The 26,275-nt window shown below is 48.4% G+C and overlaps 1 protein-coding gene and 1 long non-coding RNA gene across 2 annotated transcripts in view; one reads left to right on the top strand and one right to left on the bottom strand.

Moving 5' to 3' along the window:
- The window catches only part of LOC308597894, a 208,707-nt gene that overhangs the window by 147,592 nt on the left and 34,840 nt on the right, over positions 1-26,275 (bottom strand). The window lies entirely within an intron of this gene.
- On the top strand, positions 17,082-26,149 carry FXN (frataxin). The gene is made up of 5 exons (XM_081213949.1): positions 17,082-17,367; positions 18,274-18,371; positions 20,078-20,198; positions 25,637-25,734; positions 25,971-26,149. The coding sequence occupies exons 1-5, from the start codon at positions 17,221-17,223 to the stop codon at positions 25,981-25,983; spliced, it is 477 nt and encodes a 158-aa protein (XP_081070075.1). The 5' UTR covers positions 17,082-17,220; the 3' UTR covers positions 25,984-26,149.

Here is a 26,275-nt window from a genome sequence, read left to right on the forward strand (position 1 = left end):
TCACTCCTGACAAGCTGCTGACGGCCCCCCACTGCGAGAACAATGGATCCGAAACCAGGGACCTCGTAAAACTGTCAAAATCCTGTTACAATGTATCCATTCTTGCTACAATATATTCGTTCTGTTTCCGATCTTGATCAACGGTACGGAATAGGTCGGAAAGCATAGAAACCTTTAGAAACTGATATAAAATCAACCGTAACTCCGACTTCCTTGCTCTTGGTGTCATTCAACTCAGCTCCCTTTGGACTCCATGATGTGACCCCTACCTCCATAATCCCCGAAGCGACAGGACACGTACACAGGAACTTCTTAATCCTGTCGGATCGCTTCGCCTAACCCTTCGGGCAATATTAGGTGGCAGACGATGCATATCTCTGGCCCATTGTCTTGCCACCACCGGTACTCAATAAATGTTTATCTATGTACATTTCTGGCTCTGCATATTCCCCCTCCCTCATCCGAAATGTTAATGAATGTAACCCCACCTTTCCTTAATCTATTCATGACGTGTAAAATATATTCATGATGTAATTTGCGAAACATGACCTTCCCATAATGTATTCATGATGTTTCCTGCACTGTATTCTGGGTTATGGAGGGAACTTTTAAAAGCTTATGTCACCCCATTCTCGAGGTTCAATGCCATTTTGAACCTGTTGCGCAATAAACTCGGATCTTCGTATTTTGCTCCTGTATCCGGCTGAGCTCCTTTCTCCTCCGCTAGGACCCGCGGACTCTGTCCGACGAGCTGGGTGGCTGTGCACTCACGCACCCAGATTTTACCGTAACAGTTGGCGCCCAACGTGGGGCTTGTTTTGCGGTTCTCCCGTGTTGCTGACCAGGGCCCCCGAAATCTTCAGCCGGCACCGGGCCATTTTGCTCGGGAAGATCCTTTGGACCTCCGGCCATGTTCCGGGCGGTAATCGGAAGCCCCGGAGTTCAGTCGGGGAGCAAAGAGGGATCCAGCCGGCTTACTCATCGATCCCGGGATCATCATAGAAGACGCGTGAGTATAAGGAAAAGGGAAAATCCAGTGCACTGGTGGGAAGGGGGTGGAAGTCTCCTGGCAACTGAATTCTCTGCCCTCCTCTCTATCGCTTCTTCTCGCCTGTACCTTGGTCCAAGTGGTGAGAGAGACTGTGGACTGCCGCTCAACCCGAAAGGGGGGTTCTGAGCTCTATCTCTTTCTCCTCAAACTCTCCAGCCAGCCGCACCGATTGAGAGCCCGAAAGTAAGACGGAGAGACCCGGCTTGGAAAGACAGCCGACTCTCTGCAACGGGCATCTCAGTCGAAAGCAAGGGGTTGGAGTTCCTTTTCCGAACTTCCCGAGCGCCCTTACGGAGGGGGCAGGAAGGGGTCTTGCTTTCCTATCAATCAATCCTAGCCGCACCGGTCGGGCCACGTAACATGTGTATCGTGCGTGAGTCCGCTTCCGAAAGCAAGGGGGATTTTCCATTCGAAACCTGTCCAGGGATCACCCGATCTGGCATCGCACTACGCGGGCGTCCAGTAGGGCCCCTTTTCCTGAGAGTGTGACGATAGGTAGGAGGTTGCCAGGAGGGGTTGCCCATGAGGAATTGGGCGGGACCGGCAGAGTGGAAGAAAACCCCAGGTTATAGGAAATAGAAGTAAAGAAAAATTGGAAAGGGAACATAAGGAATCAGGTAGATAGAGCTCTCAAAACCTTCTCTAAGGAAGTTGCCAAGCAGCTAGAGACCCCTCCTTACTATATACCCTTGCATTAGGCATAATACTTCCCTAGGGTATACCATACCAATCCTTACCGACCCCTCTCTTCCTTCTTTCTGTCTAGACACGCGTGAATAAAATGGGTACCCAGGCCTCTAAGCATGAACGGGCTCGCTCCGGGAGGAAGGCTTCAAGGAAGCCATCCGGATCCCAGAGGGACCCCGACTCCCCTCTCGAATTCGTCATCTCCTATTGGAAATCTATTCCCGGGCATAAATTGCTGTCGAGGCAGAAGTTAGAAGATCTCTGTAGAGACACTTGGCCCGCTGGAACTGCCTCCGCAAAACCAGAGTTACGCTGGCCAAAGGGGGGCTCTTTTAACGAAGACCGTCTACAACATCTTAGAAAATATTTGTTAGAGGAAAAGCCCCGTCAATTGGAATATCTGGCCACCTTCGAGACGGTCAAAGGGCTGCTCCAAGGCACCAAAGGAGCGACGACCTATCAGCTGCCCGTCTTAAGTCATGGAAGGTCGTCCTTGCCCCCCCATACGAGGGATACCCTGGAGAAGACTCCATGGAACAAGCGCTCATCCCCTTCTACTATAGGCAAACTATTCCACCCGCCCCAGGGGGTCACTCAGATAGCGATGAAGACACACGGGAGCCAGGGGCACGGGGGGGCACGAGCCCACGAATAACCAGGCAGTGAGCTAAGGAGATTCAGAACGCTACCTCAGAAGGCTCAAACCCCGTAGCTCTGAGTCAGCGAGCTAAAGAAATACTAGATGCCACCTTGAGAGACCCCAGTCTTCTAGAAAAACTTAAAGAGACCCCGGGGACGTCCAAACAGACGGAGTCCGCAGCCGTCCAGATGCCCTTAAGGGCCCTGCCAATCCCACCCCTGCGACCGGACGGACCTCCTCGGATGGTGTACACTCACCAACCATTCTATACGGCAGACCTGGTAACCTGGTCAAATCAAATGCCATCTTTAAGAGATGACCCGGATAAGTGTCACCGTCAGGTCAGCGCTATTTTCTCGACCCACAAGCCGACTTGGCCAGACGTTCATGTTCTCCTAAATGCCCTTTTCAACGAAGCCGAAAAGGCAGATATTTTAACCAAGGCCGGAGAAGCAATTGAACTCCCGAATTACCAGGCAGGACGCCCACAAGGCGTTGAGGCACTCACAGCCCAATGCCTACGCACCGAACCAACCTGGGACTATAATACCACAGACGGAACATGGTGCTTAGATTTGTTCAAGAAGGCAATATTGGACGGCATTAAGGCTGCTGGCCAGCGTACAGTCAACTGGACTAAAGTCCAAACTGTGTTACAAGGGGCCAATGAACACCCATCCGACTATTACACCAGGCTAGTATCAGCCATCAAGACCTGGGGAGGGATCGACCCAGATAATTCTCAACACGAGGTCATTGTGAAAGGCTTCTTCAAGGATCAAGCCTGCCCTGATATTAGAAAAGCCCTAAACCTACAAATAGAGTATGATGGAAAGAGTATTAGCGAAATCCTCTCCATCGCAAAATCCGTCTTTAACTCCCGAGACGAGAGGAAGAAAAGAGACCCCAAGCCCGAAACGGAACAGATCCTAGCCCTTAGCATGGAACCAACCTACGGCAGGGGCAGAGGTCTCAGTCGAGGAAAGGGAGTCCGGGGAGGAGGACCTCCGAACCCTCATAGACCATGGGGACCAGCTGCAGGAGGGTGTTTTTATTGCCAAGAGGAAGGACACATAAAAAGATTCTGTCCCTACCTCAATAATGTGACTCACGAAGTACACTCCAACACGACCTACGGGTACCAAAACCAACCTCCTATGCCCTACAACCCTCGAGCCGCCCCGGCCCCTTACAACCCACCGCTCCCGAATGCCCCTACTAAAACGCAAACACCCCTGCAGGGACCGAGGACACAAATGCCGGCAATAACTCCGTCCACCCACCCTTGGGCGAACGCCTCTGCTCCACCTCTACACCCCCCTAACCAACCCCCCCCAGACGACCAACAAACGTATTGACAATCAGAAGGGGGTCCCGACCAAACTCAAACCATCTGTCCAGTCCTAACGTTATCCTCCGAAGATCCATTTTGCACCATAGAGATAGATGGCCATCCTTATCAATGCCTACTGGACACCGGGGCCACATACTCCACTTTAACTGACAGTCACCTGGAACCAGGTTCAGAAACAAAAAAGGTTATGGGTCTGGATGGGATACCCCGCACTTGTCCCCTATCACGTCCAACTAAAGTTACCCTCGGACCCCTACTCGCCGAGCATACCTTCCTCTTAACCAGTAGCCCGGTAAATCTCCTCGGAAGAGACTTACTCTGTAAATTAAACGCAACAATTAAATGCTCTCAAGAAGGTATCTACCTATATATGCCTGAAGATTCCATCCCTGCATTTCAAGGGATGATGGAGGAAGTAAAGACAGATAGGCAGTTTCCCGAACTCCCTCCCGAGCTGGAGGACAATCTACCCCCTTCTCTATGGGGCACCGAGTCAACCTCAGTGGGTCTCCTCCTATCGGCTGTCCCAGTAAAAATTACTTATAGGACTGACCTACCCTTTCCGTGTACTAAACAATACCCCTTACCCAAGGAAGCCATTGAGGGGTTAACCCCGATGATAGAAGACTTTCTCGAAAAGGGGATCCTGGTTCCTTGTGCATCCCCATGCAATACACCAGTACTACCAGTAAAGAAACGGTCCGCCGAGGGAGCCCCAGTCCGATACCGCTTCGTCCAGGATTTGAGATTAGTAAATCAATTTGTGATACCCCATGTGATGGCCTGGGATTCCGATTCGGAGGATGAAACAGAGGAATCCCAGCCTGCACAGGAGTCCCCGCCTCCAGGGCCGGCTGAACTGGGGCAAGGCCTAGAGGCTGAAGAGCCTGCACCTGTGGCAGTGCAGCAGGAGCTGGCCCCAGGTGAAGTCCTCCTGGCCCCAGAGGGGCCTGATGACTCAGTGGCCACAGGTGAGCCTCCTCCAGGGCCCAGTAACCCTTCGGCCTCTCCTGATCTGCAGAGGCTTAGGGCAGAGAGGCGAAGGGAACTAGTTGCCCCCAGGAGGAGTGCTCGCCTTAAGGCCAGAGTAGGCGGGGCTCCTGGGGGTCGGGACCGCCCCTGACCTTAGAAGAGGATAAAAGCCCACTCATCCCGGCCCCAGGTTGCGGGAGCAACGTCGTTGTTGGCTTCGGACCTTCCTGTGATCCTGATCCTTGCTCGGCCTCCTGTTCCTGACTAACCGGTACTCCTGTTCCCTGCTTGGCTTCCTGTTCCTGACTATCCAGTACTCCTGTTCCCTGCTCGGCCTCCTGTTCCCGACCATCCGGTGTTCCTGTTACCTGCTCAGCCTTCTGTTCCAGCGTTCCTGTTCCCCGCCTGTCTCTCTGCATCGGACCTCGCCCCGCTTCGTGTGGACTCTGCTACACTCACGGTACCTTACCCCCGGGACCAGCACACCCCGTCACCCAGTAGTGGGCAACCCGAACTCCCTCCTAAACGCCATACCCGCAGAAACCAAGTGGTATACCGCTGCAGATCTGTGCTCTGCCTTCTTTAGTATACCATTAGATCCAGCTAGCCAATTCCTCTTCGCCTTCACATGGGGACCCAGTCAATTAACCTGGACAAGGTTGCCCCAGGGGTACGTGGAGTCACCCGCAATCTTCTCAGCAATCCTACACCAAGATTTGCAAGATATACACCTCCCAGCCGGTTCTGCCCTCCTTCTTTATGTAGATGACCTGCTCCTCTGTTCTACCAGCGAGGAAGCGTGTAAAACAGACACCAAGCACCTCCTTGCCGAACTAGCCAGGAAGGGACACAAGGTGTCACCAAAAAAGCTACAATACTGTAAGCAGGAAGTAAAGTACCTTGGGCACATCCTGGGAGTGGGCACCCGAAGCTTAGCAACAGATAGAATAGAAGCCGTTACTAAAATTCCCCTTCCCAAAACCAAGCGACAACTACGGGGATTTCTAGGAATGGCAGGCTTCTGTAGAGCCTGGATCGCAGGCTACAGCGAAATAACGAAACCGCTGTCTGCCATGACCCGCCAAGACCACCCCGACACCCTAATTTGGGAAGAAGAAGCATACAAATCTTTTGAACGATTGAAACGGGAACTAAGGTCAGCCCCTGCGCTAGGCTTACCCGACTACAGAATTCCCTTCAACTTGTTTATCCATGAACAAATGGGGGTAGCCTCAGGGGTACTGACTCAACCTTTCTGGGATAAAGAAAGACCTGTGGCATATTATAGCCTACAATTGGACAATACTGCAAAGGGGGCAGTAAGCTGCCTGCGGGCTATAGCCGCCGCAGCGACCCTCCTCGAAAAGGCTCAAGAAACAGTCTTGGGGCATGAAATCATTGTTCATGTTCCCCACTCTGTCTCCACCCTCCTAACTCTACGAGGCTGTCATCACTTTTCTAATTCCCGACTAAACAAGTATGAAGCCCTTCTGCTAACCCCGTCAAATGTCACCATAAAAAGAGTCAATTCCCTTAACCCAGCCACCCTTCTACCCCTCCCCGATGATGGGACCCCACACCACGACTGTGCCACAATAGTCCGTCAGGCCGAGAAACCCAGGGAAGACCTAGATCACCTACCCTTGGAAAACCCAGACCTTGTACTCTACACAGACGGCAGCTCCAGGGTTATAGAAGGGGAGAGGAAAACGGGATATGCCGTGGTTACGGACTTTGAAGTCTTAGAATCCAACCCGATCAACCCACAATATAGCGCCCAAGCTGCAGAACTGATAGCGCTCATACGCGCCTGCGAACTCAGTGAGGGCAAGCGGGCCACCATCTACATGGATAGTAAATATTGTTTCGGATTAGTCCACACCACTGGTCAAATCTGGCTACAAAGGGGCTTCTTAACAGCTGCAGGCTCCAAAATTTCACACGCTGCCCTAGTGGAGAGGCTACTGACCGCTATCCACATGCCCGATGCAATCGCAGTCGTTCACTGTAAAGCACATACCTGGGGCAGGGACCCAGTATCAAGAGGCAACAGACGAGCCGATAACGCGGCTCAAGCAGCCGCAGTCCACCCCCCCAAACAAGAATCAGAGTTTCAAGCCCTACAGATCCCACTTAATGTAGATCCCGCACAGATTTACAAAGAAGCCCCCGAGGAAGAAAAGACTCTCTGGCGTTCTGTGGGTGCAATCGAACAAAATGACGTTTGGGTCCTCCCTGATGGCAGACCCGTCCTTCCCAAAACATGGGTTTCAAAATTGGTGAGGGTTCTCCATCAACAAACGCATTGGGGAAAAGGGAGACTGATAGAACATGTTAAGAGATCTTGGTACGCACCAGGCTTGGCAATCGCGGCCACAACAGCATCAAAGAACTGTATTACCTGTAGTTCCTACAACCCCAAACGACAACCCAGAGCACCTCCAGGGGCCAGACTATGGGCATTCGTCCCTTTCGAAAGCCTACAGCTAGATTTTATCGATCTACCACCCTGCCAAGGCTTCAAACATGCCCTCATCATAATAGACAAACTCTCTTCCTGGGTAGAAGGATTTCCCTGTAGGAAGCCAACTGCCTCTGTAGTAGCCAGAGCCCTCCTGCAGGACATCATTCCCCGATTTGGGGTTCCCCGCCGCCTAGACAGTGACAGAGGAACCCATTTCACGGCTCAAATAGTACAATTAGTCGCAAAAGCTCTACAAATAAAATGGGATCTTCATACACCCTATCACCCACAATCTTCGGGCCAAGTAGAGCGCATGAACCAAGAAATTAAAATACAACTTGGAAAACTCTGTAGACTTACTGGACTAAAGTGGATAAATGCACTCCCATTGGTTCTCCACAATATACGAAGTGCCCCTACTGGACCCTTGAAACTGTCTCCGTACGAACTCCTATTTGGGAGGCCCCCTCCCGTCTATAATACTCTATTTCCCCTTTCGGAGCTCGAACTAGGGGAAGCAGAACTTACTAACTATGTCATTCAGCTCCAGACGCAGCTACAGCGCCTCCACCAGTACGCGGCCATCGAAGGACAGAACCTGCCCATCGACGTGCAAGCCCACTCCTTCGATCCCGGCGACTGGATCCTCATCAAAGTTTATCAAAAGGAACCCCTTCAACCCGCCTGGGAGGGCCCCTACCAAATCCTCCTGACATCGCCGACCGCTGTAAAGGTAGGGGAGAAGAATTCGTGGATCCATCACACGAGGTGTAAGTCCGTGCCACCCCCTCAAGAGACGGAAGAAAACCCCGGCGAAGACTTCACCTTTTTGACCCCTCCCACACCACCGAATTCGTACATCGACGACGACGAAGAACAGACCGGACCAGTAGGTCGGGGCCAAGGTCGGGCTCAACAGACCGGACCAGTAGATCGGGGCCAAGGTCGGGCTCAACAGACCGGACCAGTCGATCGGGGCCAAGATCGGGCTCAACAGACCGGACCAGACGTCACGACATCCAACTGGACATCCGAGATCGTCCCAGGCACCGACGCCCTCAAGCTACGTCTCAAACGATCTGACAGCTCCGTTTGACAGCTCCCTGCACCACCGCTTCATTTGACAGCTATGCTTTGACAGCTCACCTGACAGCTCCGTTTGACAGCTCCCTACACCACCGCTTCATTTGACAGCTACGCTTTGACAGCTCATCTGACAGCTCCGTTTGACACCTCCACCTACAACTTGCTCCTTACACTCACCCAGGCCAAGGGTCTTGCATGCGCCGCCCTCCTTCTTACCGCCTTATCCAGGGTCACGCCGATCTCGTCGGACCACTGCGCAGGATTGCAGACAGACTATCACTTCTTGGACTATCACGAGGTCGAGACAGGGGGAAGGTCTAACCCTGATCGAATGGGGGACTTTGATTTCTGCCTTCCTGAGTCTCGGACCCTACTGCGCCATTCCCTAGTACCCCGACTTGCCAATGACGAATACTGGGAACTTTTCATCCGAAACAAGGACTTACGCCGCATTGGGTCTGCGGCCCTCACTCTCGACCATTCTTCTTACCGCTTGACTTGCCATAATGGGACTTATCTTCTTTACGGGAATGGAGAGATCTCACAAAACCCAAACTGGACCGAAGTCGAGATAGGAGGGGCCTCTCATGCTTACACGGACTCAGACCACCCCTCTGGAAACTTGATTTTCGGGTTCCAGTGCCTCCTCTCTGTCCCAGAAACCCGGAAACCTCAACTCCAGGGACTCTGCCTACGGCGGTTCTGCTGCTTATGGAACCTAGGGGCCACCCATGAGTGGAAAGGGGCTGAATATATCGAAGGTTGGCACCATCCCATACATCCTTCACGCCCCCCCTCATGGGACCACGTCGGACCCCTGAGGTGCGGCGGTATCGCCAGGGATAGGCGACTATTAAACACCACCGACCCACTCCACCCTGTCGGCACCGCACCTCGGCGAGTCGGCACTGACTCTGCACTCCCGGGAGAGGACCTTCTTTCTTCCTGGGAACAGAACTCCTATATTAAACTTCTCAGCCAGGTGGCAAAGGAAGCGCCCTACCCAGACTGCTAGATCTGTGCTCACGCGCCCAGCCACCTCCAGCAGAGCCTTCCACTCGTCCCAGTACCAGTGACCCTGCAGCAATTCCGCTCCGGGAACGTTACCTCCTGGAACCTAACTGCACTCAACGACGCACCAATACCTCTATCTCACCGGCCCTACAAAGGGACCCCTTTGCCGCCGCTTCTCCGGAGAAGGGACATTCATTGGGACCAGCACATGTACCTACGCTCTCGAAATCCTACCAACTGGCCTAGTCACCGTCACCAACACTAGGGGTCCCCGGACTTTTCCTAACCTCACCACCGCCTGGGCCGCTGTCGTTGGACATCCCTTCGACTGGAAACCTCAACCCACGGACTCCATGCTGCTGCAGACTTTTGCTTCAGGCAGAATGGAGTCTTATCTCAGCGGCTTGTTTTGGGTATGTGGTCATCGCGCATATACCTGGGTGAGCCCCCATATGTCCGGATCCTGCTTTGTCGGGTACATCGTTCCCGGCATAAGAGTAGTGCCACATCTACCCCCTGGGAGACAGAGAAATAAAAGGGAAGGAAAACAACTGTCTGACTTATCCGATGTCGCTGCAAACGGGGAAACCGTGGGTCGGGCACTCTTTCCTGCCTACGGGGCAGGATCCAACCACGTCGACATCCTTCGGCTTACTGACATCCTCCTCAAATTCATGCAGGAGGCAACTGGGATCACGGACTCCCTGATGTCGGAACTGTCTGAGGTTAGACAGCTAAGTTTACAGACGAGAATCGCTACGGACTTTCTGCTGTCCAGCCAAGGAGGGACGTGCGCCTTAATAGGTACCGAGTGCTGCACATATGTAACCGACCAAACTTTAAACATTACTGGACATTTGAATAACATCCACGAGTTAGCAGGGAGACTAAGCGAGATACAACACGAGGGACTGTCTGACGTCGACTTGTGGGGATGGCTGCCCAAGCTGGGGTGGCTCCGACAATTGATCAAGGTCATATTGCTCACAATTCTTACTGTTGCCTTTTGCATCTCAGTGCTCTGCTGTGCCATACATTGTGTCTCTCCTTGCTGCTCTCTTCTCCGCTTCCCTGCTCAATCTGCTCCTCTTTCCTTTCGAGCCTATTCCCGCTCCCACAACGCTCCTGTCTTTCCTGAATATGTGCAAATGAGACATCTAGGAGAAGGGGAGTATGAAATCACAGGGGTATAGGATGCGGAGAAAGGATTTGCAAGTTCCTACAGAACTTTGATGCAAATCTATCTCCGAATGGGGGACTGATACGGAAGGAGGAAGGGGGGGCAACCATCCTCCCCTCCATCGCTTCCTGAAGGGGCCCGAGGCGATGACCTCGACAGTGCCCAACTCTGCCTAGAACCCTCAGCCCCACATCGTTACACAAGCACCACACTATACCCCTGCCTTGCTAATAAAAGGCTCTCTTTCCTATCTCTATACGGGCGAAATAAGCCCCGATCTTTTCTATGCCTTCCTCTCGCCCTATTCCTAATGTGAGTAGACCGCATCATAATGTACCCCATTCACTATACTGAGCTCCGCTTTAGCCAATCACAGCCATGCATTCCCCTGCAGAAGCTAGCTCAGGGAGCTACTGCACGCCTCATTTCACTCCTGACAAGCTGCTGACGGCCCCCCACTGCGAGAACAATGGATCCGAAACCAGGGACCTCGTAAAACTGTCAAAATCCTGTTACAATGTATCCATTCTTGCTACAATATATTCGTTCTGTTTCCGATCTTGATCAACGGTACGGAATAGGTCGGAAAGCATAGAAACCTTTAGAAACTGATATAAAATCAACCGTAACTCTGACTTCCTTGCTCTTGGTGTCATTCAACTCAGCTCCCTTTGGACTCCATGATGTGATCCCTACCTCCATAATCCCCGAAGCGACAGGACACGTACACAGGAACTTCTTAATCCTGTCGGATCGCTTCGCCTAACCCTTCCTCCGGGCAATATTAGGTGGCAGACGATGCATATCTCTGGCCCATTGTCTTGCCACCACCGGTACTCAATAAATGTTTATCTATGTACATTTCTGGCTCTGCATATTCCCCCTCCCTCATCCGAAATGTTAATGAATGTAACCCCACCTTTCCTTAATCTATTCATGACGTGTAAAATATATTCATGATGTAATTTGCGAAACATGACCTTCCCATAATGTATTCATGACTGTCAGAGCTGCTTCCAGATCCTAGCTCACAGAGGATCACGCTAGCCAGCGGTCACTTTATAAAAGTCTTTATTGAGTTACAGTTTCCATTCTCAAGCTGCTGCGCGCAACTCTACGTCTTAAGGGTTAGACCGGTGAAGCTCCGTCTGAGTCTCCGCCCCCTGTGCACCAGCTTACTAACCTAGCTTTACTCCACCTTTTCCGCCTGACCGTTCTTCTCTGGATCCCTCTGCCCCCCGTGGTCTCTTCCTTCCGGGACTCTTCTGACGCGGACCCCCCGGACCCCCCTGTCTCCTTGCGCCGGGCTTTAGGACCTGGCTCCCTTTCCGGGCTGCTTACTGCGCCACCTTCCTGTGCATTTGAACTTGGCGCGCGCGCCCAACCTTCCACTTTCCTCCTGACCGTTTCTTCACTCTCCGATGGAGGTGTGGCCACTCCTGACTCGTGCCCTCCCTCCTGTTGCGAGCTGCCAGCGCTTGATACCTGGCGCCCTTCTTCTCCCCTGCTCTCTGTTGGTGACGCTGGTCCCGATTTCCAACTGCTCCCCTCTGAGCCCCCTCTGGACCCTTCTTCCTGGGGTGTCCCCCTAGGCTCCCCCCTTGCTCTGGCCACTGGTGCTCCTTTCTGTGAATCTTCTGATTCACTGGAAAGACTCGGAGATCTCGGGTCGTCGTCATCACTCATCTTTTCTTCTGCCTCCTCCCCCTCGCTCTCTGTTTCCTCCCTTGCCCTCGCCTCTGCTCCTGAACCCCTGACAATGACGTTTCCTGCACTGTATTCTGGGTTATGGAGGGAACTTTTAAAAGCTTATGTCACCCCATTCTTGAGGTTCAATGCCATTTTGAACCTGTTGCGCAATAAACTCGGATCTTCGTATTTTGCTCCTGTATCCGGCTGAGCTCCTTTCTCCTCCGCTAGGACCCGCGGACTCTGTCCGACGAGCTGGGTGGCTGTGCACTCACGCACCCAGATTTTACCGTAACACCAAGGTACCACTGTATTTTCAATTTTTGAGGGAAAAGAAAAGAAAAAGGATCTTTTTTGTATTTTTAAGGGAGTGTTTTTTGTAGTTGTTGTTTGTGTTTTTTTGTTTTTGGTTTTTTTTAAAGGGAAGGAAGAAGAAGGGGAAAACATTTTCTATTTTAATTTTAATTTTTTATTGGTTTTTTGTTTTTAAAAGAATTTTCTTTCTTCTTTTTGAAAATAATAATATTCTTATATTACTATTTTCATCTCCACCTATTTTTAATACATAAATTCCCCCCTTCCCCCTCATATATTCTAAACTTATTTAAAAAACAACAACACAAAACAACCCCCCTTTCCCCCCCTAAGTCTTCAGTCCCTCTACTAAATTTCTATTACCTTTTTTTAAGTACATCCATATATTACTTAAATCACACTCTCCACTCCCCCCCCAAAAAGGGGGGGCCTTTTTTGTTGTAGTTGTCCTCTTTTCTTCCAACTTCTTTTATTTCATCTCTATTTTACTTCCTCAGCATATAAATACTCTCCTTAAATCCCTTCCCTCAGCTCCTTTTTGCTTATTTTTCCTCATATTTTCCCCTACTTTTTACTCTCCACCCCCATTTTTGTTTTCTATCACTTTTGTTTTGTTTTGTTTTTTAAAATCAACCCCCCCCCCTTTTTACCCATTGTCAGTTTGCTTTGAGGGGGGAGCCCTTTCTCCCCCCACCCCCTCTTTTAAAACAAGACCTCTTTCCCCATACCACCACCAGCCCCACAGTTCCCTCTCCCCCTCCCTTTTTTCTCTTTTCTTCTTCCCACCCTCCTCTTCCTTCTCTTTCTCTTTCCCCCTCCCTTTCTCCATCCCCCTCCCCCGCTCTCTTTAAAGTAAATTTACTATCTCTCCTTCTCTCTCTTTCCTCCTCTCTTTCTGTCTCTCTCTCTCCCCCTTTTATTTTACTCCAATTTCCCCCTCCTCCCACCCCTCTCCTCCCCCGTTTTGTTCTTTCTCTTCTTCCTCTCCTTCCTCCCTCTCCCCCCACCCTTTACATATAGCCTGTCTGTCTGGTTCTCTTTCTGAACGCATCCCCAACCCCACCCACCCTCCACCTTAACTGGACCCCAGTACCCCTTTTGTGTATATACAACCCCTCCTAAACACACATTTCCCCTGGCCCCACTCCTCTGATCTCGCACATCTCTGCCGGCTAGCCCCCTCCCTCTATGTGAACTGTCTGTCTGATGGTCTATCCGCTTCTCTGCTTACCTGACCCCCCCCCCCGCTTTGGCGACACTGCTGAGGTGACTATGGAAACCCCAGAGAAGCTCTTAAAACAAAGTCTAGAAGTAACACAAATGGCCACCTAATTTTGAACGCTCTGTAAAAGCCACCAGTCAACAACGCCTGATCAGCTCAGCAACCCAACAACACCCAGGAACCACCACTGCTACAACTTCTAACTGCAACACGCCCTACTCCAAGAGGACGCCAAATAGACCTCAAACCAAAACCAATCGGGAGATTGAGATGGCACCAAACAGGGAGATGGCAAACAGTGCTGGCCCATCCCCAAAACCTGGACCCACTCCAAAATAGTCTCCATCCCAAAACCACTAAAAGACAGCCTCAAAGTAGAATCATACCGCCCAATCTCATTAATAAACCAAGACTACAAGATATTCACATCAATCTTGGCCAACCGCCTAAAAATCTTCCTACACAAGTTAATAGCCTCAGACCAGACTGGCTTTGTCCCTGGCCGCAATATAACAGACCCCATCAGGAAACTACTGAACCTGATCGAACACAGCAAGGCAACTAAACTCCCATTGACAATTATGTTCCTAGACATCCTCAAAGCCTTTGATTGCTTAGAGTGGAAATACATATTAGCAGTACTAATTAACATGAAATTTGGCCCCAACTTCCTACAAATCCTCAAACAAATATACTCCCAAGCCTCAGCAAAATGCAGAACTAACAATATGGATTCTAATACTATAGCTATCCAAAGAGGCACGAAACAAGGATGCCCACTGTCTCCCTTCTTATTTATTCTGGCTCTGGAACCCTTAGCAATCCGAATTTGAGCAGCCACAGACATCAAAGGAGTGGAAATAAAAGGCAGAACCTATAAATTAGTGCTCTTTGCAGACAACCTAATGGTCACAACACCAGACCCCATAAGCACAGCAACCTCCCTAATCAGAAAACTCAACACATTTGCAATGGTGTCGGGCCTACAGGTAAATTTTACAAAGTCAGAAGCTATGTGCTTCAACACCCCTCCTCACACCCAAAAAGAACTCACAAAGGTCACCAAAATAAAACCGTGCCACACCAAGTTCAGATACCTAGGGGTACAAATAACCAGAAACCTCAATAAATTGTACCTCCATAACTACAAGCCCCTGTGGCGACAAATTAACAAAGACCTAAAAAGATGGAACAACATGAATTTCACTCTCTCAAACAAAATAGCCATGATCAAAATGATCATCCTCCCAAAACTAACCTACCTATTCCAAACCCTCCCAGTCTGGATTCCCCCAACCCAACTCCGCAGTTGGCAGAGAAAACTACACTCTTTTATCTTCTCACATAAAAAACCAAGAATAAGCCCCAAATACCTGCACCTCCCCACCTCAGAAGAAGGATGGGGAATCCCCAACATAGAAGCATATTACATTGCCAACCAAATACGCCATATAATCCCATATATACTAGAAGATGAGACAAAACAATGGGTACACCTAGAGAGGGACACAATTGAAAATACCTGCACCACAGCATACCCACTCCTCCCAAACAAACTAAAGAAAATTCCCACAACACTTAACAGATACACACAGACCATGCTCAAAGCATGGAAAACAGAAATAGGCAAACTATCCCCAACCCCATCCCCACTAATCCCCCTGGCGTACCACCCATTATTCCACCATGCAGCACAAAACCTCAAGATAAAAACCTGGCGAACCAAAGGCTTATATCGCCTAATAGACTTCTATAAAAATAACAAACCTTTGTCAACACAAGAAATACAAGACAAACTAGAAGACACCAAAATGCCCTGGTTAACACAACACCAACTAACTACATGCCCTCTTAAACAACCCAACATTTTAGTGTATTTTTGGCCCAGAGTGGCTGGGGAAACCCAGCCAGATGGGCGGCGTTATTTTATTTATATATATATATATAAATAAATAAATAATTATAACATCAACAACAACTAGACCCCTGACAACCTTCGAAAACCTCCTCCTAACAACAAAGGGAAACTGTAAAGGGATGGTATCCGCAATATACAAAATACTACTCCAAAATCCCACAAACCCCCTAGACGCAATCAAAAAACAATGGGAGAATGACATAGGCTATGAGATTATCCCCACTCAATGGACCAGAATGTGGTCTAAACCCCCCTTTAAATCCATATCAACGAAAAGAAAAGAACTCACTCTGAAACTCACCTACAGGTGGTACCTAACACCAAGGAAACTAGCGCTAATACGCCCAGGAACCTCACCAAAATGCTGGAGAGGGTGCACCTCCACAGGCACATACCTCCACATGTGGTGGGAGTGCCCCAAAATCCAACTATCTGGACAACAGCCATACAAGAAATATGTAAAATAACTAAGCAAGTATTAGACTTCACCCCAGAATTGGCCCTACTGAACATATTCCAATACAACAATGCCCATTTACACCACAAAGCACTCATAACCCACCTACTTTCAGCAGCCAGAAACACCATAGCCAGACACTGGAGAGACCTGTCAGGAGTCAGCATGGACTAATAGCATAGGAAACAGCCCGACTAGAAAAATTAACCAATAAACTGAAACTGACACGGGGACAAACAGAAGACGCCTTTACCCCCGTATGGCTCCCCTTTATCACATCCACAGCCCAAGAAGACAATGACAATAATCCGCCAACAGCATACCAATCAATATGGCTAACCTGATCCAAAACACCCACCCCCAAAACAAAGACCCCCCACAGCCAACCACAAATGAATAACCACATCCTGGGCCAACCCCAACCTCTCCCACCACCAAAGGAACACAAGTGAACAGCACAAGCAACGCTGACACCAAACCCCACATACATTAAGCAAAATAGAAACATCCCCCCCGACCCCCCCATCTCCCCCCCCAATGTCTGAACAAATGAAACTGATTTGTAAAAATGTTAGACGGAAAAAATACGAGAGACATTACACATACTTCTGTAAAACAAGAAAATCTTTAATAATAATAAAAAGACAATAGATGATGACTACATTGGAACCAGCTGCCCACAGACATGGAGAGGAGGGTAGGAAGCATAGCTTGGGAAACAAAACCTTAACGCCTGCAGGTTGTAATTTGCATCTAATATATTAATGTTGTTTTGATTAGAAAATGGTCTCAAAGAAACTAGGAAGAGAGCGAATGGCCTCCAAGGGGTTGCTTTTGCCCCACCGCCCCCAGTTTCTTTCTTCCAGTAAGTTTTGGCTGTCACTATTCGCCACACGCCGAACTACAGAAACAGCGATAAAGGAGCAAGAAGCCTTCAGGGAGTCCTTCTGTTTCCGTGGCGGACCTTTCTCTCCCCCCGCGCGGCCCCGGGAGGCTCTTCTGGTCCCGATTCACGGGCCCAGGATCGGGGGGGGGGGGCGGCCAGGATTCCGGGCCATTTCTGGAGAGAGCGGGCGCTGAGGGCGAGAGGAAGGGGCAGCGCCGCCGCCAGGGGGCAGCAAAGCCAAGCCGCGCCCCAGCCCGAGTCTCCTGCGCGCCGCCTGAGGATCTCATGTGGCGGCTCTTCTCCCGGGCGGCGGCCCGGGGCCGGCGAGGAGGCGCCGGCGGGCGCTGGAAGGGGCAGGAGGAGGCGGCGGCGGCGGCGGCGCCTCTTTTCCGGAGAAGCGGCTGCGGCCTCGCGCTCCTCCTGGGCCGGCCGGTGAGTGCTGGGCCTGGGAGGGAAGGCCGGGGAGCGGCGAGCCCGGCCCGCGGAGCTTCTCCCTCGCCCCCAGAAGGGCCGCCCTGCCCGGGTCGCGCAGCCCAGGAGCCCGCCGCCCGGCCTCCCTCTCGGCCTCGGTCTCTCGTGGCGGGAGGAGCCGCCTGGGCCGCTCCCGGCGGGGCTCGCGAGGCCTCCTGGGCCCGGCGGCCTCGGCCCCTCCCGCCTTGGGCCCAGAAACGCCGCCGGGACCTCCGCTGGCAGGTTGGGGGGAGCCGGGAAAGGACAGGTCGGGCGCTGCGGCCGAGATGGGAGGGAGGGAAGGGGGCAGGAAAGGTGGGTCTCCGGAGCTCGTCCTTCGCTGAGGGAGACTCACTAAGCTAGCAGGCAAAAGAGTCAAGCCGTGCGAAGGGAGAGGGGCCTTGGTTTGCGCGGCGCCTCTTCTGCCCTGCTCACTGGATCTAGATCTCGCTAAACAAAGGGGCGAATACATGGACAAAGCTGGAAAGGAACTCTGGTAGAAAACCAGCCAGGCTGAAAGAAGTAGGGAGAAGGAATGTGCTTGCTTCTGGAACAGCATGGCCTAAGGACTTGAAATACAAATGGTCAGAGGACTTGGCATATATATATATATATGTGTGTGTGTGTGTGTATGTATATGTATATATGTTTACTTATAATAATAAGTAATTATTATGTATTATTAAAGCATTTATAATCCAGCTTTCATCCGACGTTCCCATGGCAGAAATATACACAATCCTAACCACAAAATAAAACAGCGTAAAACAAAATGTAGCAGAATCCCCTCAGGGAGGACACAACCCTGAAAGTTGTGCTGCTTGCACTTAGCCTTCTGCTGAAGAACATGATTTTCCACAAAAGTACTTAGAACTTATTTCTTCACAGGATGTGCAGCCGCATTGTTTATATGGCGTTCTCATGGTCAAAGCCAAGAGTGCTCAACTGCAATGCGTAAGAAGTGCAGGAACTCGAATTGACAAAAGGTAAGTTGTATATAGAACTGGCAACTCTGGGAACTTCCCAAACAGAGATCAATATTGAGGACAGAAACAGTCACCTCAGAAGAACGAAACCATCAAAACCAAAGCCATGTGCATGGGATCTGCGTTGGGGTGTTAGTTGGTAAAGCTGAATCATTTTAAGTGAATAATAGTGTCATTACATATGCAACAAATTTATCTTAAAATGCCACAGCATCCAGCACTTTCACACGTGACCAGACCTTTGTTTTCTTCTTTTGTAGCCGTTCCTAGGAATGCCTTGTTTACTCTCAGTATGGTGGAGACAGGCTTGTTTAATTAATTCATGTAGCATGAGAATGGAAGAGCTGCAAGCTTTCAGTTCCTCCAGATAACCTTTACTAGAACAGTCGCATCAGCCCACTTCTTAACTTTAGTCAATAAAACATGTAAACACCAAGAGGGAGAAATATCAGTAGCCACTAGCTGTGTAAAGAGAGTAAGCACTCACTGATTAAGAGGTGAAGAGGATCCATTTCCAAGTTCTCCAACACTCATTGTGTTGCCAACTTATGGGAGGTTCTTGCATTTGGAAAATGCCACTCCCTATTTCCTACATCCCAAGCATTCCTGATGTGGGAATAGGCAGGTTGTGGTTGTCTTCCACATGATCTTGCTTGTTCACATGTTACCAGAGCAGACTGGGATGGAGCCACAATTTAGACAAAACCACGAGACATGCATATTGTGGAAAGTGGGCTTAGGCCTCAAACGGGTGTCCAGGTAGCCTAACTGCACATCTTTAGGGTGCAAACCACTGGAAAACTACACAAGCTTTACTAAAATGAATGGAAACGTCCATTAGTACTTTTGCTATGAAAATATCGTAAGAATAAAGAGGGGAAGGGTTCTTTCAAATTAAGCCAGATGTCATCTAGGGCTGGGCAATATCTGATTTTCAACATCATGATAGATCACCAGCTAATCATCATGATATACTGCTATATCTTGATGTCTGAAATAAGGAAGGATGGCTGGGCTATGGAGGGAGGGATGCTTTTTGCTGCGTGATCTCTGTGATGTCTGCCTCCTGGCATTGTTCTGCCATTGGCTGAGATGAGCCGCGGGGAAGCAACCGGAGAGGAAAAGCAGGGAGTGGGACTCCATGGTGTAGGGGCAGCACCAAGGCTGGCACTGGAGGGAACGGGGAGGGGAAATGGAGCCCAAAGGCTAGCCAGCCAGAGGGAGCCAGCTATGACGGAACCAGTGTCCAAATGGCAGTGAAGCCTGCTGTCAAGTTTGGTAACAAATTCTCAAGAGAGGGCCAAACATATAGAAAAGAAACAAAAACGGACAAGACAGACAAATCAATGTCTAAATGTATGCAGATGTAATCAATTAATTGACTAACAGTGCAAACCTAACTATTCAAAAGTAAGTCATAATAAATTCAGTGGGGTCAGAATTGTAGCCTAAAGTTCCTTAATCAGAGGACTGTCTAATGAAGTGTGTGGTGAATTAAGGTTCAGCCGAATAAAATTTATGGGCTATACATACCTAATTTGTCTTTTTTATTGCAACTTCAGAAATGGTTCCTACACTAGTATGTGTCGGTAACAAACATCCTCAAGTTACTGTGTTCTTTTTGGGGATTTCTTGTTTTGCACTGATAATATTTTGATTTAATGGTATAAAATTTGAGTAACTCTTTCTTTACCTGACTTTTACAGCTCAATAGATGAAACTATGTATGAAAAACTTGCTGAAGAAACCCTGGAGTCATTAACAGATTTCTTTGAGGAGCTGGCAGACAAGCCCTTTACTCCTCAAGATTATGATGTCTCATTTTCGGTATAGTATTTTATTTTATACTATAGTATTTTATTTTATGAAGAAAGTAGGAAAAACCACTGGGCCGGTAAGATACAATCTAGATCAAATCCCTTATGAATACACAGTGGAAGTGAGGAACAGGTTTAAGGATTTAGATTTGGTGGACAGAGTGCCTGAAGAACTATGGATGGAGGCGCACAACATTATACAGGAGGCAGCAACGAAAACCATCCCCATGAAAAGGAAATGCAAGAAAGCAAAGTGGCTGTCCAACGAGGCCTTACAAATAGCGGGGGAGAGAAGGCAAGCAAAATGCGAGGGAGATAGTGAAAGAAACAGGAAATTGAATGTCGAATTCCAAAAAATAGCAAGGAGAGACAAGAAGGCCTTCTTAAACGAGCAATGCAAAGAAGTAGAGGAAAACAACAGAATGGGAAGAACCAGAGATCTCTTCAATAAAATTGGAGATATGAAAGGAACATTTCGTACTAAGATTACCATAATAAAGGACAAAAGTGGTAAGGACCTAACAGAAGCAGAAGACATCAAGAAGAGGTGGCAAGAATACACCGAGGAATTATACCAGAAAGATATGGATGGCTCGTACACCCCAGGTAGTGTGGTTGCTGACCTTGAGCCAGACATCCTGGAGAGTGAAGTCAAATGGGCCTTAGAAAGCACTGCAAATAACAAGGCCAGTGGAAGTGATGGTATTCCAGCTGAACTATTTAAAATTTTAAAAGATGATGTTAAGGTGCTACATTCAATATGCCAGCAAGTTTGGAAAACTCAGCAGTGGCCAGAGGATTGGAGAAGATCAGTGTACATCCCAATCCCAAAGAAGGGCAGTGCCAAAGAATGCTCCAACTACCGCACAATTGCACTCATTTCACACGCTAGCAAGGTTATGCTCAGAATTCTACAAGGCAGGCTCAAGCAGTATGTGGACCAAGAACTCCCAGAAGTGCAAGCTGGATTTAGAAGAGGCAGAGGAATCAGAGACCAAATTGCAAACATGCGCTGGATTATGGAGAAAGATAGAGAGTTCCAGAAAGACATCTACTTCTGCTTCATTGGCTATGCAAAAGCCTTTGACTGTGTCGACCACAGCAAACTATGGCAAGTTCTTAAAGAAATGGGAGTGCCTGATCACCTCATCTGTCTCCTGAGAAATCTCTATGTGGGACAAGAAGCTACAGTTAGAACTGGATCTGGAACAACTGATTGGTTCAAAATTGGGAAAGGAGTATGGCAAGGCTGTATATTGTCTCCCTGCTTACTTAATTTATATGCAGAATTCATCATGCAAAAGGCTGGGCTGGATGAATCCCAAGCCGGAATTAAGATTGCCAGAAGAAATATCAACAACCTCAGATATGCAGATGACACAACCTTGATGGCAGAAAGTGAGGAGGAATTAAAGAACCTTTTAATGAGGGTGAAAGAGGAGAGCGCAAAATCTGAAGCTCAACATCAAAAAAATGAAGATCATGGCAACTGGTACCATCACCTCCTGGCAAATAGAAGGGGAAGAAATGGAGGTAGTGAGAGATTTTACTTTCTGGGGCTCCATGATCACTGCAGATGGTGACAGCAGCCACGAAATTAAAAGACGCCTGCTTCTTGGGAGAAAAGCCATGACAAACCTAGACAGCATCTTAAAAAGCAGAGACATCACCTTGCCAACTAAGGTCCGTATAGTTAAAGCTATGGTTTTCCCAGTAGTGATGAGAGCTGGACCATCAAGAAGGCTGATCACCGAAGAATTGATGCTTTGAATTATGGTGCTGGAGGAGACTCTTGAGAGTCCCATGGACTGCAAGAAGATCAAACCGATCCATTCTTAAGGAAATCAGCCCTGAGTGCTCACTGGAAGGACAGATCGTGAAGCTGAGGCTCCAATACTTTGGCCACCTCATGAGAAGAGAAGACTCCCTGGAAAAGACCCTGATGTTGGGAAAGATTGAGGGCACAAGGAGAAGGGGACGACAGAGGACGAGATGGTGGGACAGTGTTCTCGAAGCTACCAGCATGAGTTTGACCAAACTGCGGGAGGCAGTGGAAGACAGGAGTGCCTGGCGTGCTCTGGTCCAGGGGGTCACGAAGAGGCGGACACGACAAAACGTCTAAACAACAACAATTTTATTTTATTTATTTTTACAGGTGTTTTTGCTATAGTCTCAACTTCACTTTAGACAGTACCATAAATAATTTCTGGGTATAAGAAAGCTTCTCTGTATGAGACTCCTGCATATTCCTGCACTATGGGGGCGGGGCGGGTTGGACTGGATGATCTAAGAGTCCCTTCCAGTTCTATACTTCTATGATTCTAAGCATTTCTTTCCCGGCTGTTTAAGAAACTGTTCTCATAAGGAGCTAGTGGAATGGTAGGACCACAAGGTGGCACAACTGGAAAATAGCTGAAACCACAGTTTCAGCTTGCTTGTGATAGAGATAAAAGCATATCTAAAAATTAATTCTATCCTAAGGAATCCGTAATAGCAATATTTCCAGTAGCATTTAGGAATCCATGTGTGACTGTTCTCTCACCTGTCCTGGGAGCTTACCTTGATTTATTTAACATTCATTAGTACAGTAAATAGGACACAGGTGGCCAGGGACGTGGACTTATAAAAAATATTGGGGGGGGGGGCCGGGAAAGCTCATGAATAATAAATAAGCTCATGAATATGCAAATAAAGTGGCGCCGCCTCCTCGTGAGCGAATAGGGGAGAGCGTGCTGCGCCTATTAATCAGCTCCGGAGCGGAAATTGGGTGGAGCTTTTGCTCGGGAGGGAGGGCAGGAGGCATGGATGCAGCCCGACCCTGTGCATTTTGGGCTAGGGGAGGGCGGCGGTGGCGCTCTGCTGGAGGGGCGCCGGAGATTATTGGGGGGGCAGAGCCCCCCCAAACGAATTTTTGAGGGGGCTCGGGCCCCCTCAAGCCCCATGGAGTCGGCGCCTATGCAGGTGGCACTGTGATCTAAACCACAGAGCCTAGGGCTTGCCGATCGGAAGGTCAGCAGTTCGAATCCCCATGACAGGTGAGTTCCCATTGCTCAGTCCCAGCTCCTGCCCACCTAGCAGTTCGAAAGCACGTCAAAGTGCAAGTAGATAAATAGATACTGCTCCAGCAGTAAGGTAAACGGCATTTCCATGCGTGTGTTGCTCTGGTTTCGCCACAAGCAGCTTAGTCATGCTGGTCACATGACCCGAAAAAACTGTCTGCGGACAAACGCCGCCTCCTTCGGCCAGTAAAGCAAGATGAGCACCGCAACCCCAGAATTGTTCGTGACTGGACTTAACTGTGAAGGCTCCTTTACCTTTACCTTTTAGTACAGCAAATACTTTTTCTCATGTGTGTGATATATAACGAAAAACTACAATGAGCATTTGGTTAATTATCTCTAAAAACTTCATGGTTATAGTGTTTCTATAAACGTGGCACAGACAAACGCCATATGCTATGAAATGATGTCAAATGCTTGTTTGTGTGGTTTGCACATTTTTAAAATTAGAAGTTATGTGTTGATGGGTTAGGTCTATTTACAGTACAACATATGGTATCTAGCATGATACTGGTAATACAGTAACAGCTGTTTGGGAATGTATTATATGATATAGCTGTCAGGAAAAGCATGCTGGAATGCTGCTTTTGCTATGAAATAACATAAAATCTAGAAAGCTTTCAGTTGACATTGAAGTAGTTTACCATTTTGTTTATTTTATAAAGACATTTCCAAGCTACTGTTTGGCCCTAAAAAGGATGTCAGTAACAGCTCAAGGTAAAATCAATTTAAGGACAGTAAAACCCAGAACAAGATAAAACAGTCAAAGCGTAGTCGACAAGGGAGACCGTGCTCAGTCATACTAAACACTTGGTGTAATCTAAACAAAGTCTGAGCTTAAAAGGAAGGCAGGCAGCCAAGCCAAATTTAACCATGTAAGATTGTGTAAGGATAATAAGTGTGGGGATTTAATATCTGAATTACTCTTAATTATTATCTCAGGAGCCTTTCTTTTTTAGAGTGGTGCAGGTTCAGTCAAGAACTGTGGAAGCAGGGCCCATGCTTTTCAAAACTTAATTGCATTGCACATTTGGGGACACATTCTTGAGGCAACCTCCTAGGACTCAGTTCACCAGCTGCAGTCCTGTCTGCTGCCCCTTCCTCTTCTTAGCTGGAGTTGAGGCCTTCCTGCTTCAGAGCTCATGCCTGTCAACACCTGACACAGGAAAGGAAAGGACAACAGACAGGGCAGAGAGTAAAGTCCAAAAGGCCATGTACCTAACAGGCTTAGACCATTTGCTGTGAATTTCCAAATTTCTAAAATGTTAACACTTGGAACTAAGAAAATGAACCATGAAAACATTGCAGTTGGTCTCCCAAATAACATGGTGAAAAACACAAAGGAATGCCAATCGAATGCTCCTGGGAGCTTAATGAATAGAAAATCCCTTAGACAATGCTGTGCAATATAGACATGCAGCCTGAAAGAAATCCCTGCCTTTCTGAATAAGAACATTCCAGAGATAAAATTTGGTGATAGGACACTTCATCAAAAGTATAAAGCTGTGGGTTTGCACACTCATTGGAAATCCCCTACAGCTGGGCTGGGGCCCAAGGGCCACTCTTCAGGTTTCTCTCTGTGGCCCTTGGGACTTTTCCCAGGCCACCCCACCCTCCCTGCTCAGCCACCCTGCCTTTTCCCAAGCCACAGCCTTGAGTGTTTTGGCCTGGCTCATGTGTCCTAATGTCTCTTGGCTGCCAGGATGGAGGGTGGGGTGTATAGAAACGAGCCTGGTGTACAAAGGCTGAACTACCTTCCTTTCTTTGCCAGTCTTTGGCCCACTTCCCATAGGAATAAGATCCCTGAAAGAGGGTCCCAATGGGGAAACTGCCATCTGAAAAAGGTGCCATATTCCTGCGCTTCTGTTTTTGTTTTGTTTTTAAGTCATTAAAATTCACCTAGACACAGTTTTCCACCTGAATTACTTGTTTCAGTCCATTACCTTGTGGACTGGATTCCTAAACAGAAACTGGAAACAAATAATGTGAATCAAGTTGGTTTCTAGAGAAAAACCAGGCAATCCATTTGCAGTATCGTTTGGTCATCCTATGGAACGTTATGTTATTCATACTCATATACCGGTATATAGAGAGGGGAGGAGATATAGATACCCCCCCCCAATCCTTATTCTTGAGAGTATGGCTTTACCACACAGAAAGATGTAGAAATGCAAAATTCAGTTTGGATGAGAAGTAATAATAGTTTATTTGCACTTATTTGAAAAAATAGGTTATTTAATAATTTTTGCTCTCATGTTTTAGTTGTGAAATCCTAATCAATTATTACTTGCCAGACCCTGAGATTTCTGCTTATATAAATATATTGCAAGTTCTTACAGATAGCTTGTTTTGTTTTGTTTTCTCTCCCCGCTTCCAATTTATTCTGTAGACTGGAGTATTAACAGTTAAATTGGGTGGAAGCATGGGAACATATGTGATCAACAAACAGACACCGAACAAACAGATATGGCTGTCCTCTCCAAGCAGGTAAGCAAATGTCTGTTTGTTAGAATGTTCTGGAAATTTTACAGTTGAACTAAAAGATCTCCTACCTCAGCTTTATTAGTTGCATGCACTTTGGAGACTCAGAATGGCTTGTACGGATTTCCCAGGCAGTCAATATCAGGTGCTAGTCAGGTTGACAACTGCTTTGGTGATACAGTATGTGATTATTTTCCCCCACAGCCCCTGGAACTATTTGTATGACTTTCTCTATTTTGCAGTGCTAGTCATTGAACTTAGGCTTTTGGTCAGTGAGTGACACCCTCTGATGCACCATCCATTGGGAGCACTGATCCTGCACTGCGTCTCTGGAATGCTGAGCTGACAGATACCATATTGTTGTGCAGTGAAGAGCAGACAATGTTTTAAACAAATAAATAAAATATTAAAACATACCTAAGCCAGTGTTAGGATGTGGAAAATTAGAGTATTTACTTTCTAGTATGTTACAGAAAACGACAACACAATTTTCTGACTGCTGTTTAATTAAGTGAGGCTAATTCAGGTGGGCCATCGTGAGGATTGG

Source organism: Podarcis bocagei, assembly GCF_964188305.1.
Source record: "Podarcis bocagei genome assembly, chromosome: 11".
In the NCBI taxonomy this organism is placed as follows: domain Eukaryota; kingdom Metazoa; phylum Chordata; class Lepidosauria; order Squamata; family Lacertidae; genus Podarcis; species Podarcis bocagei.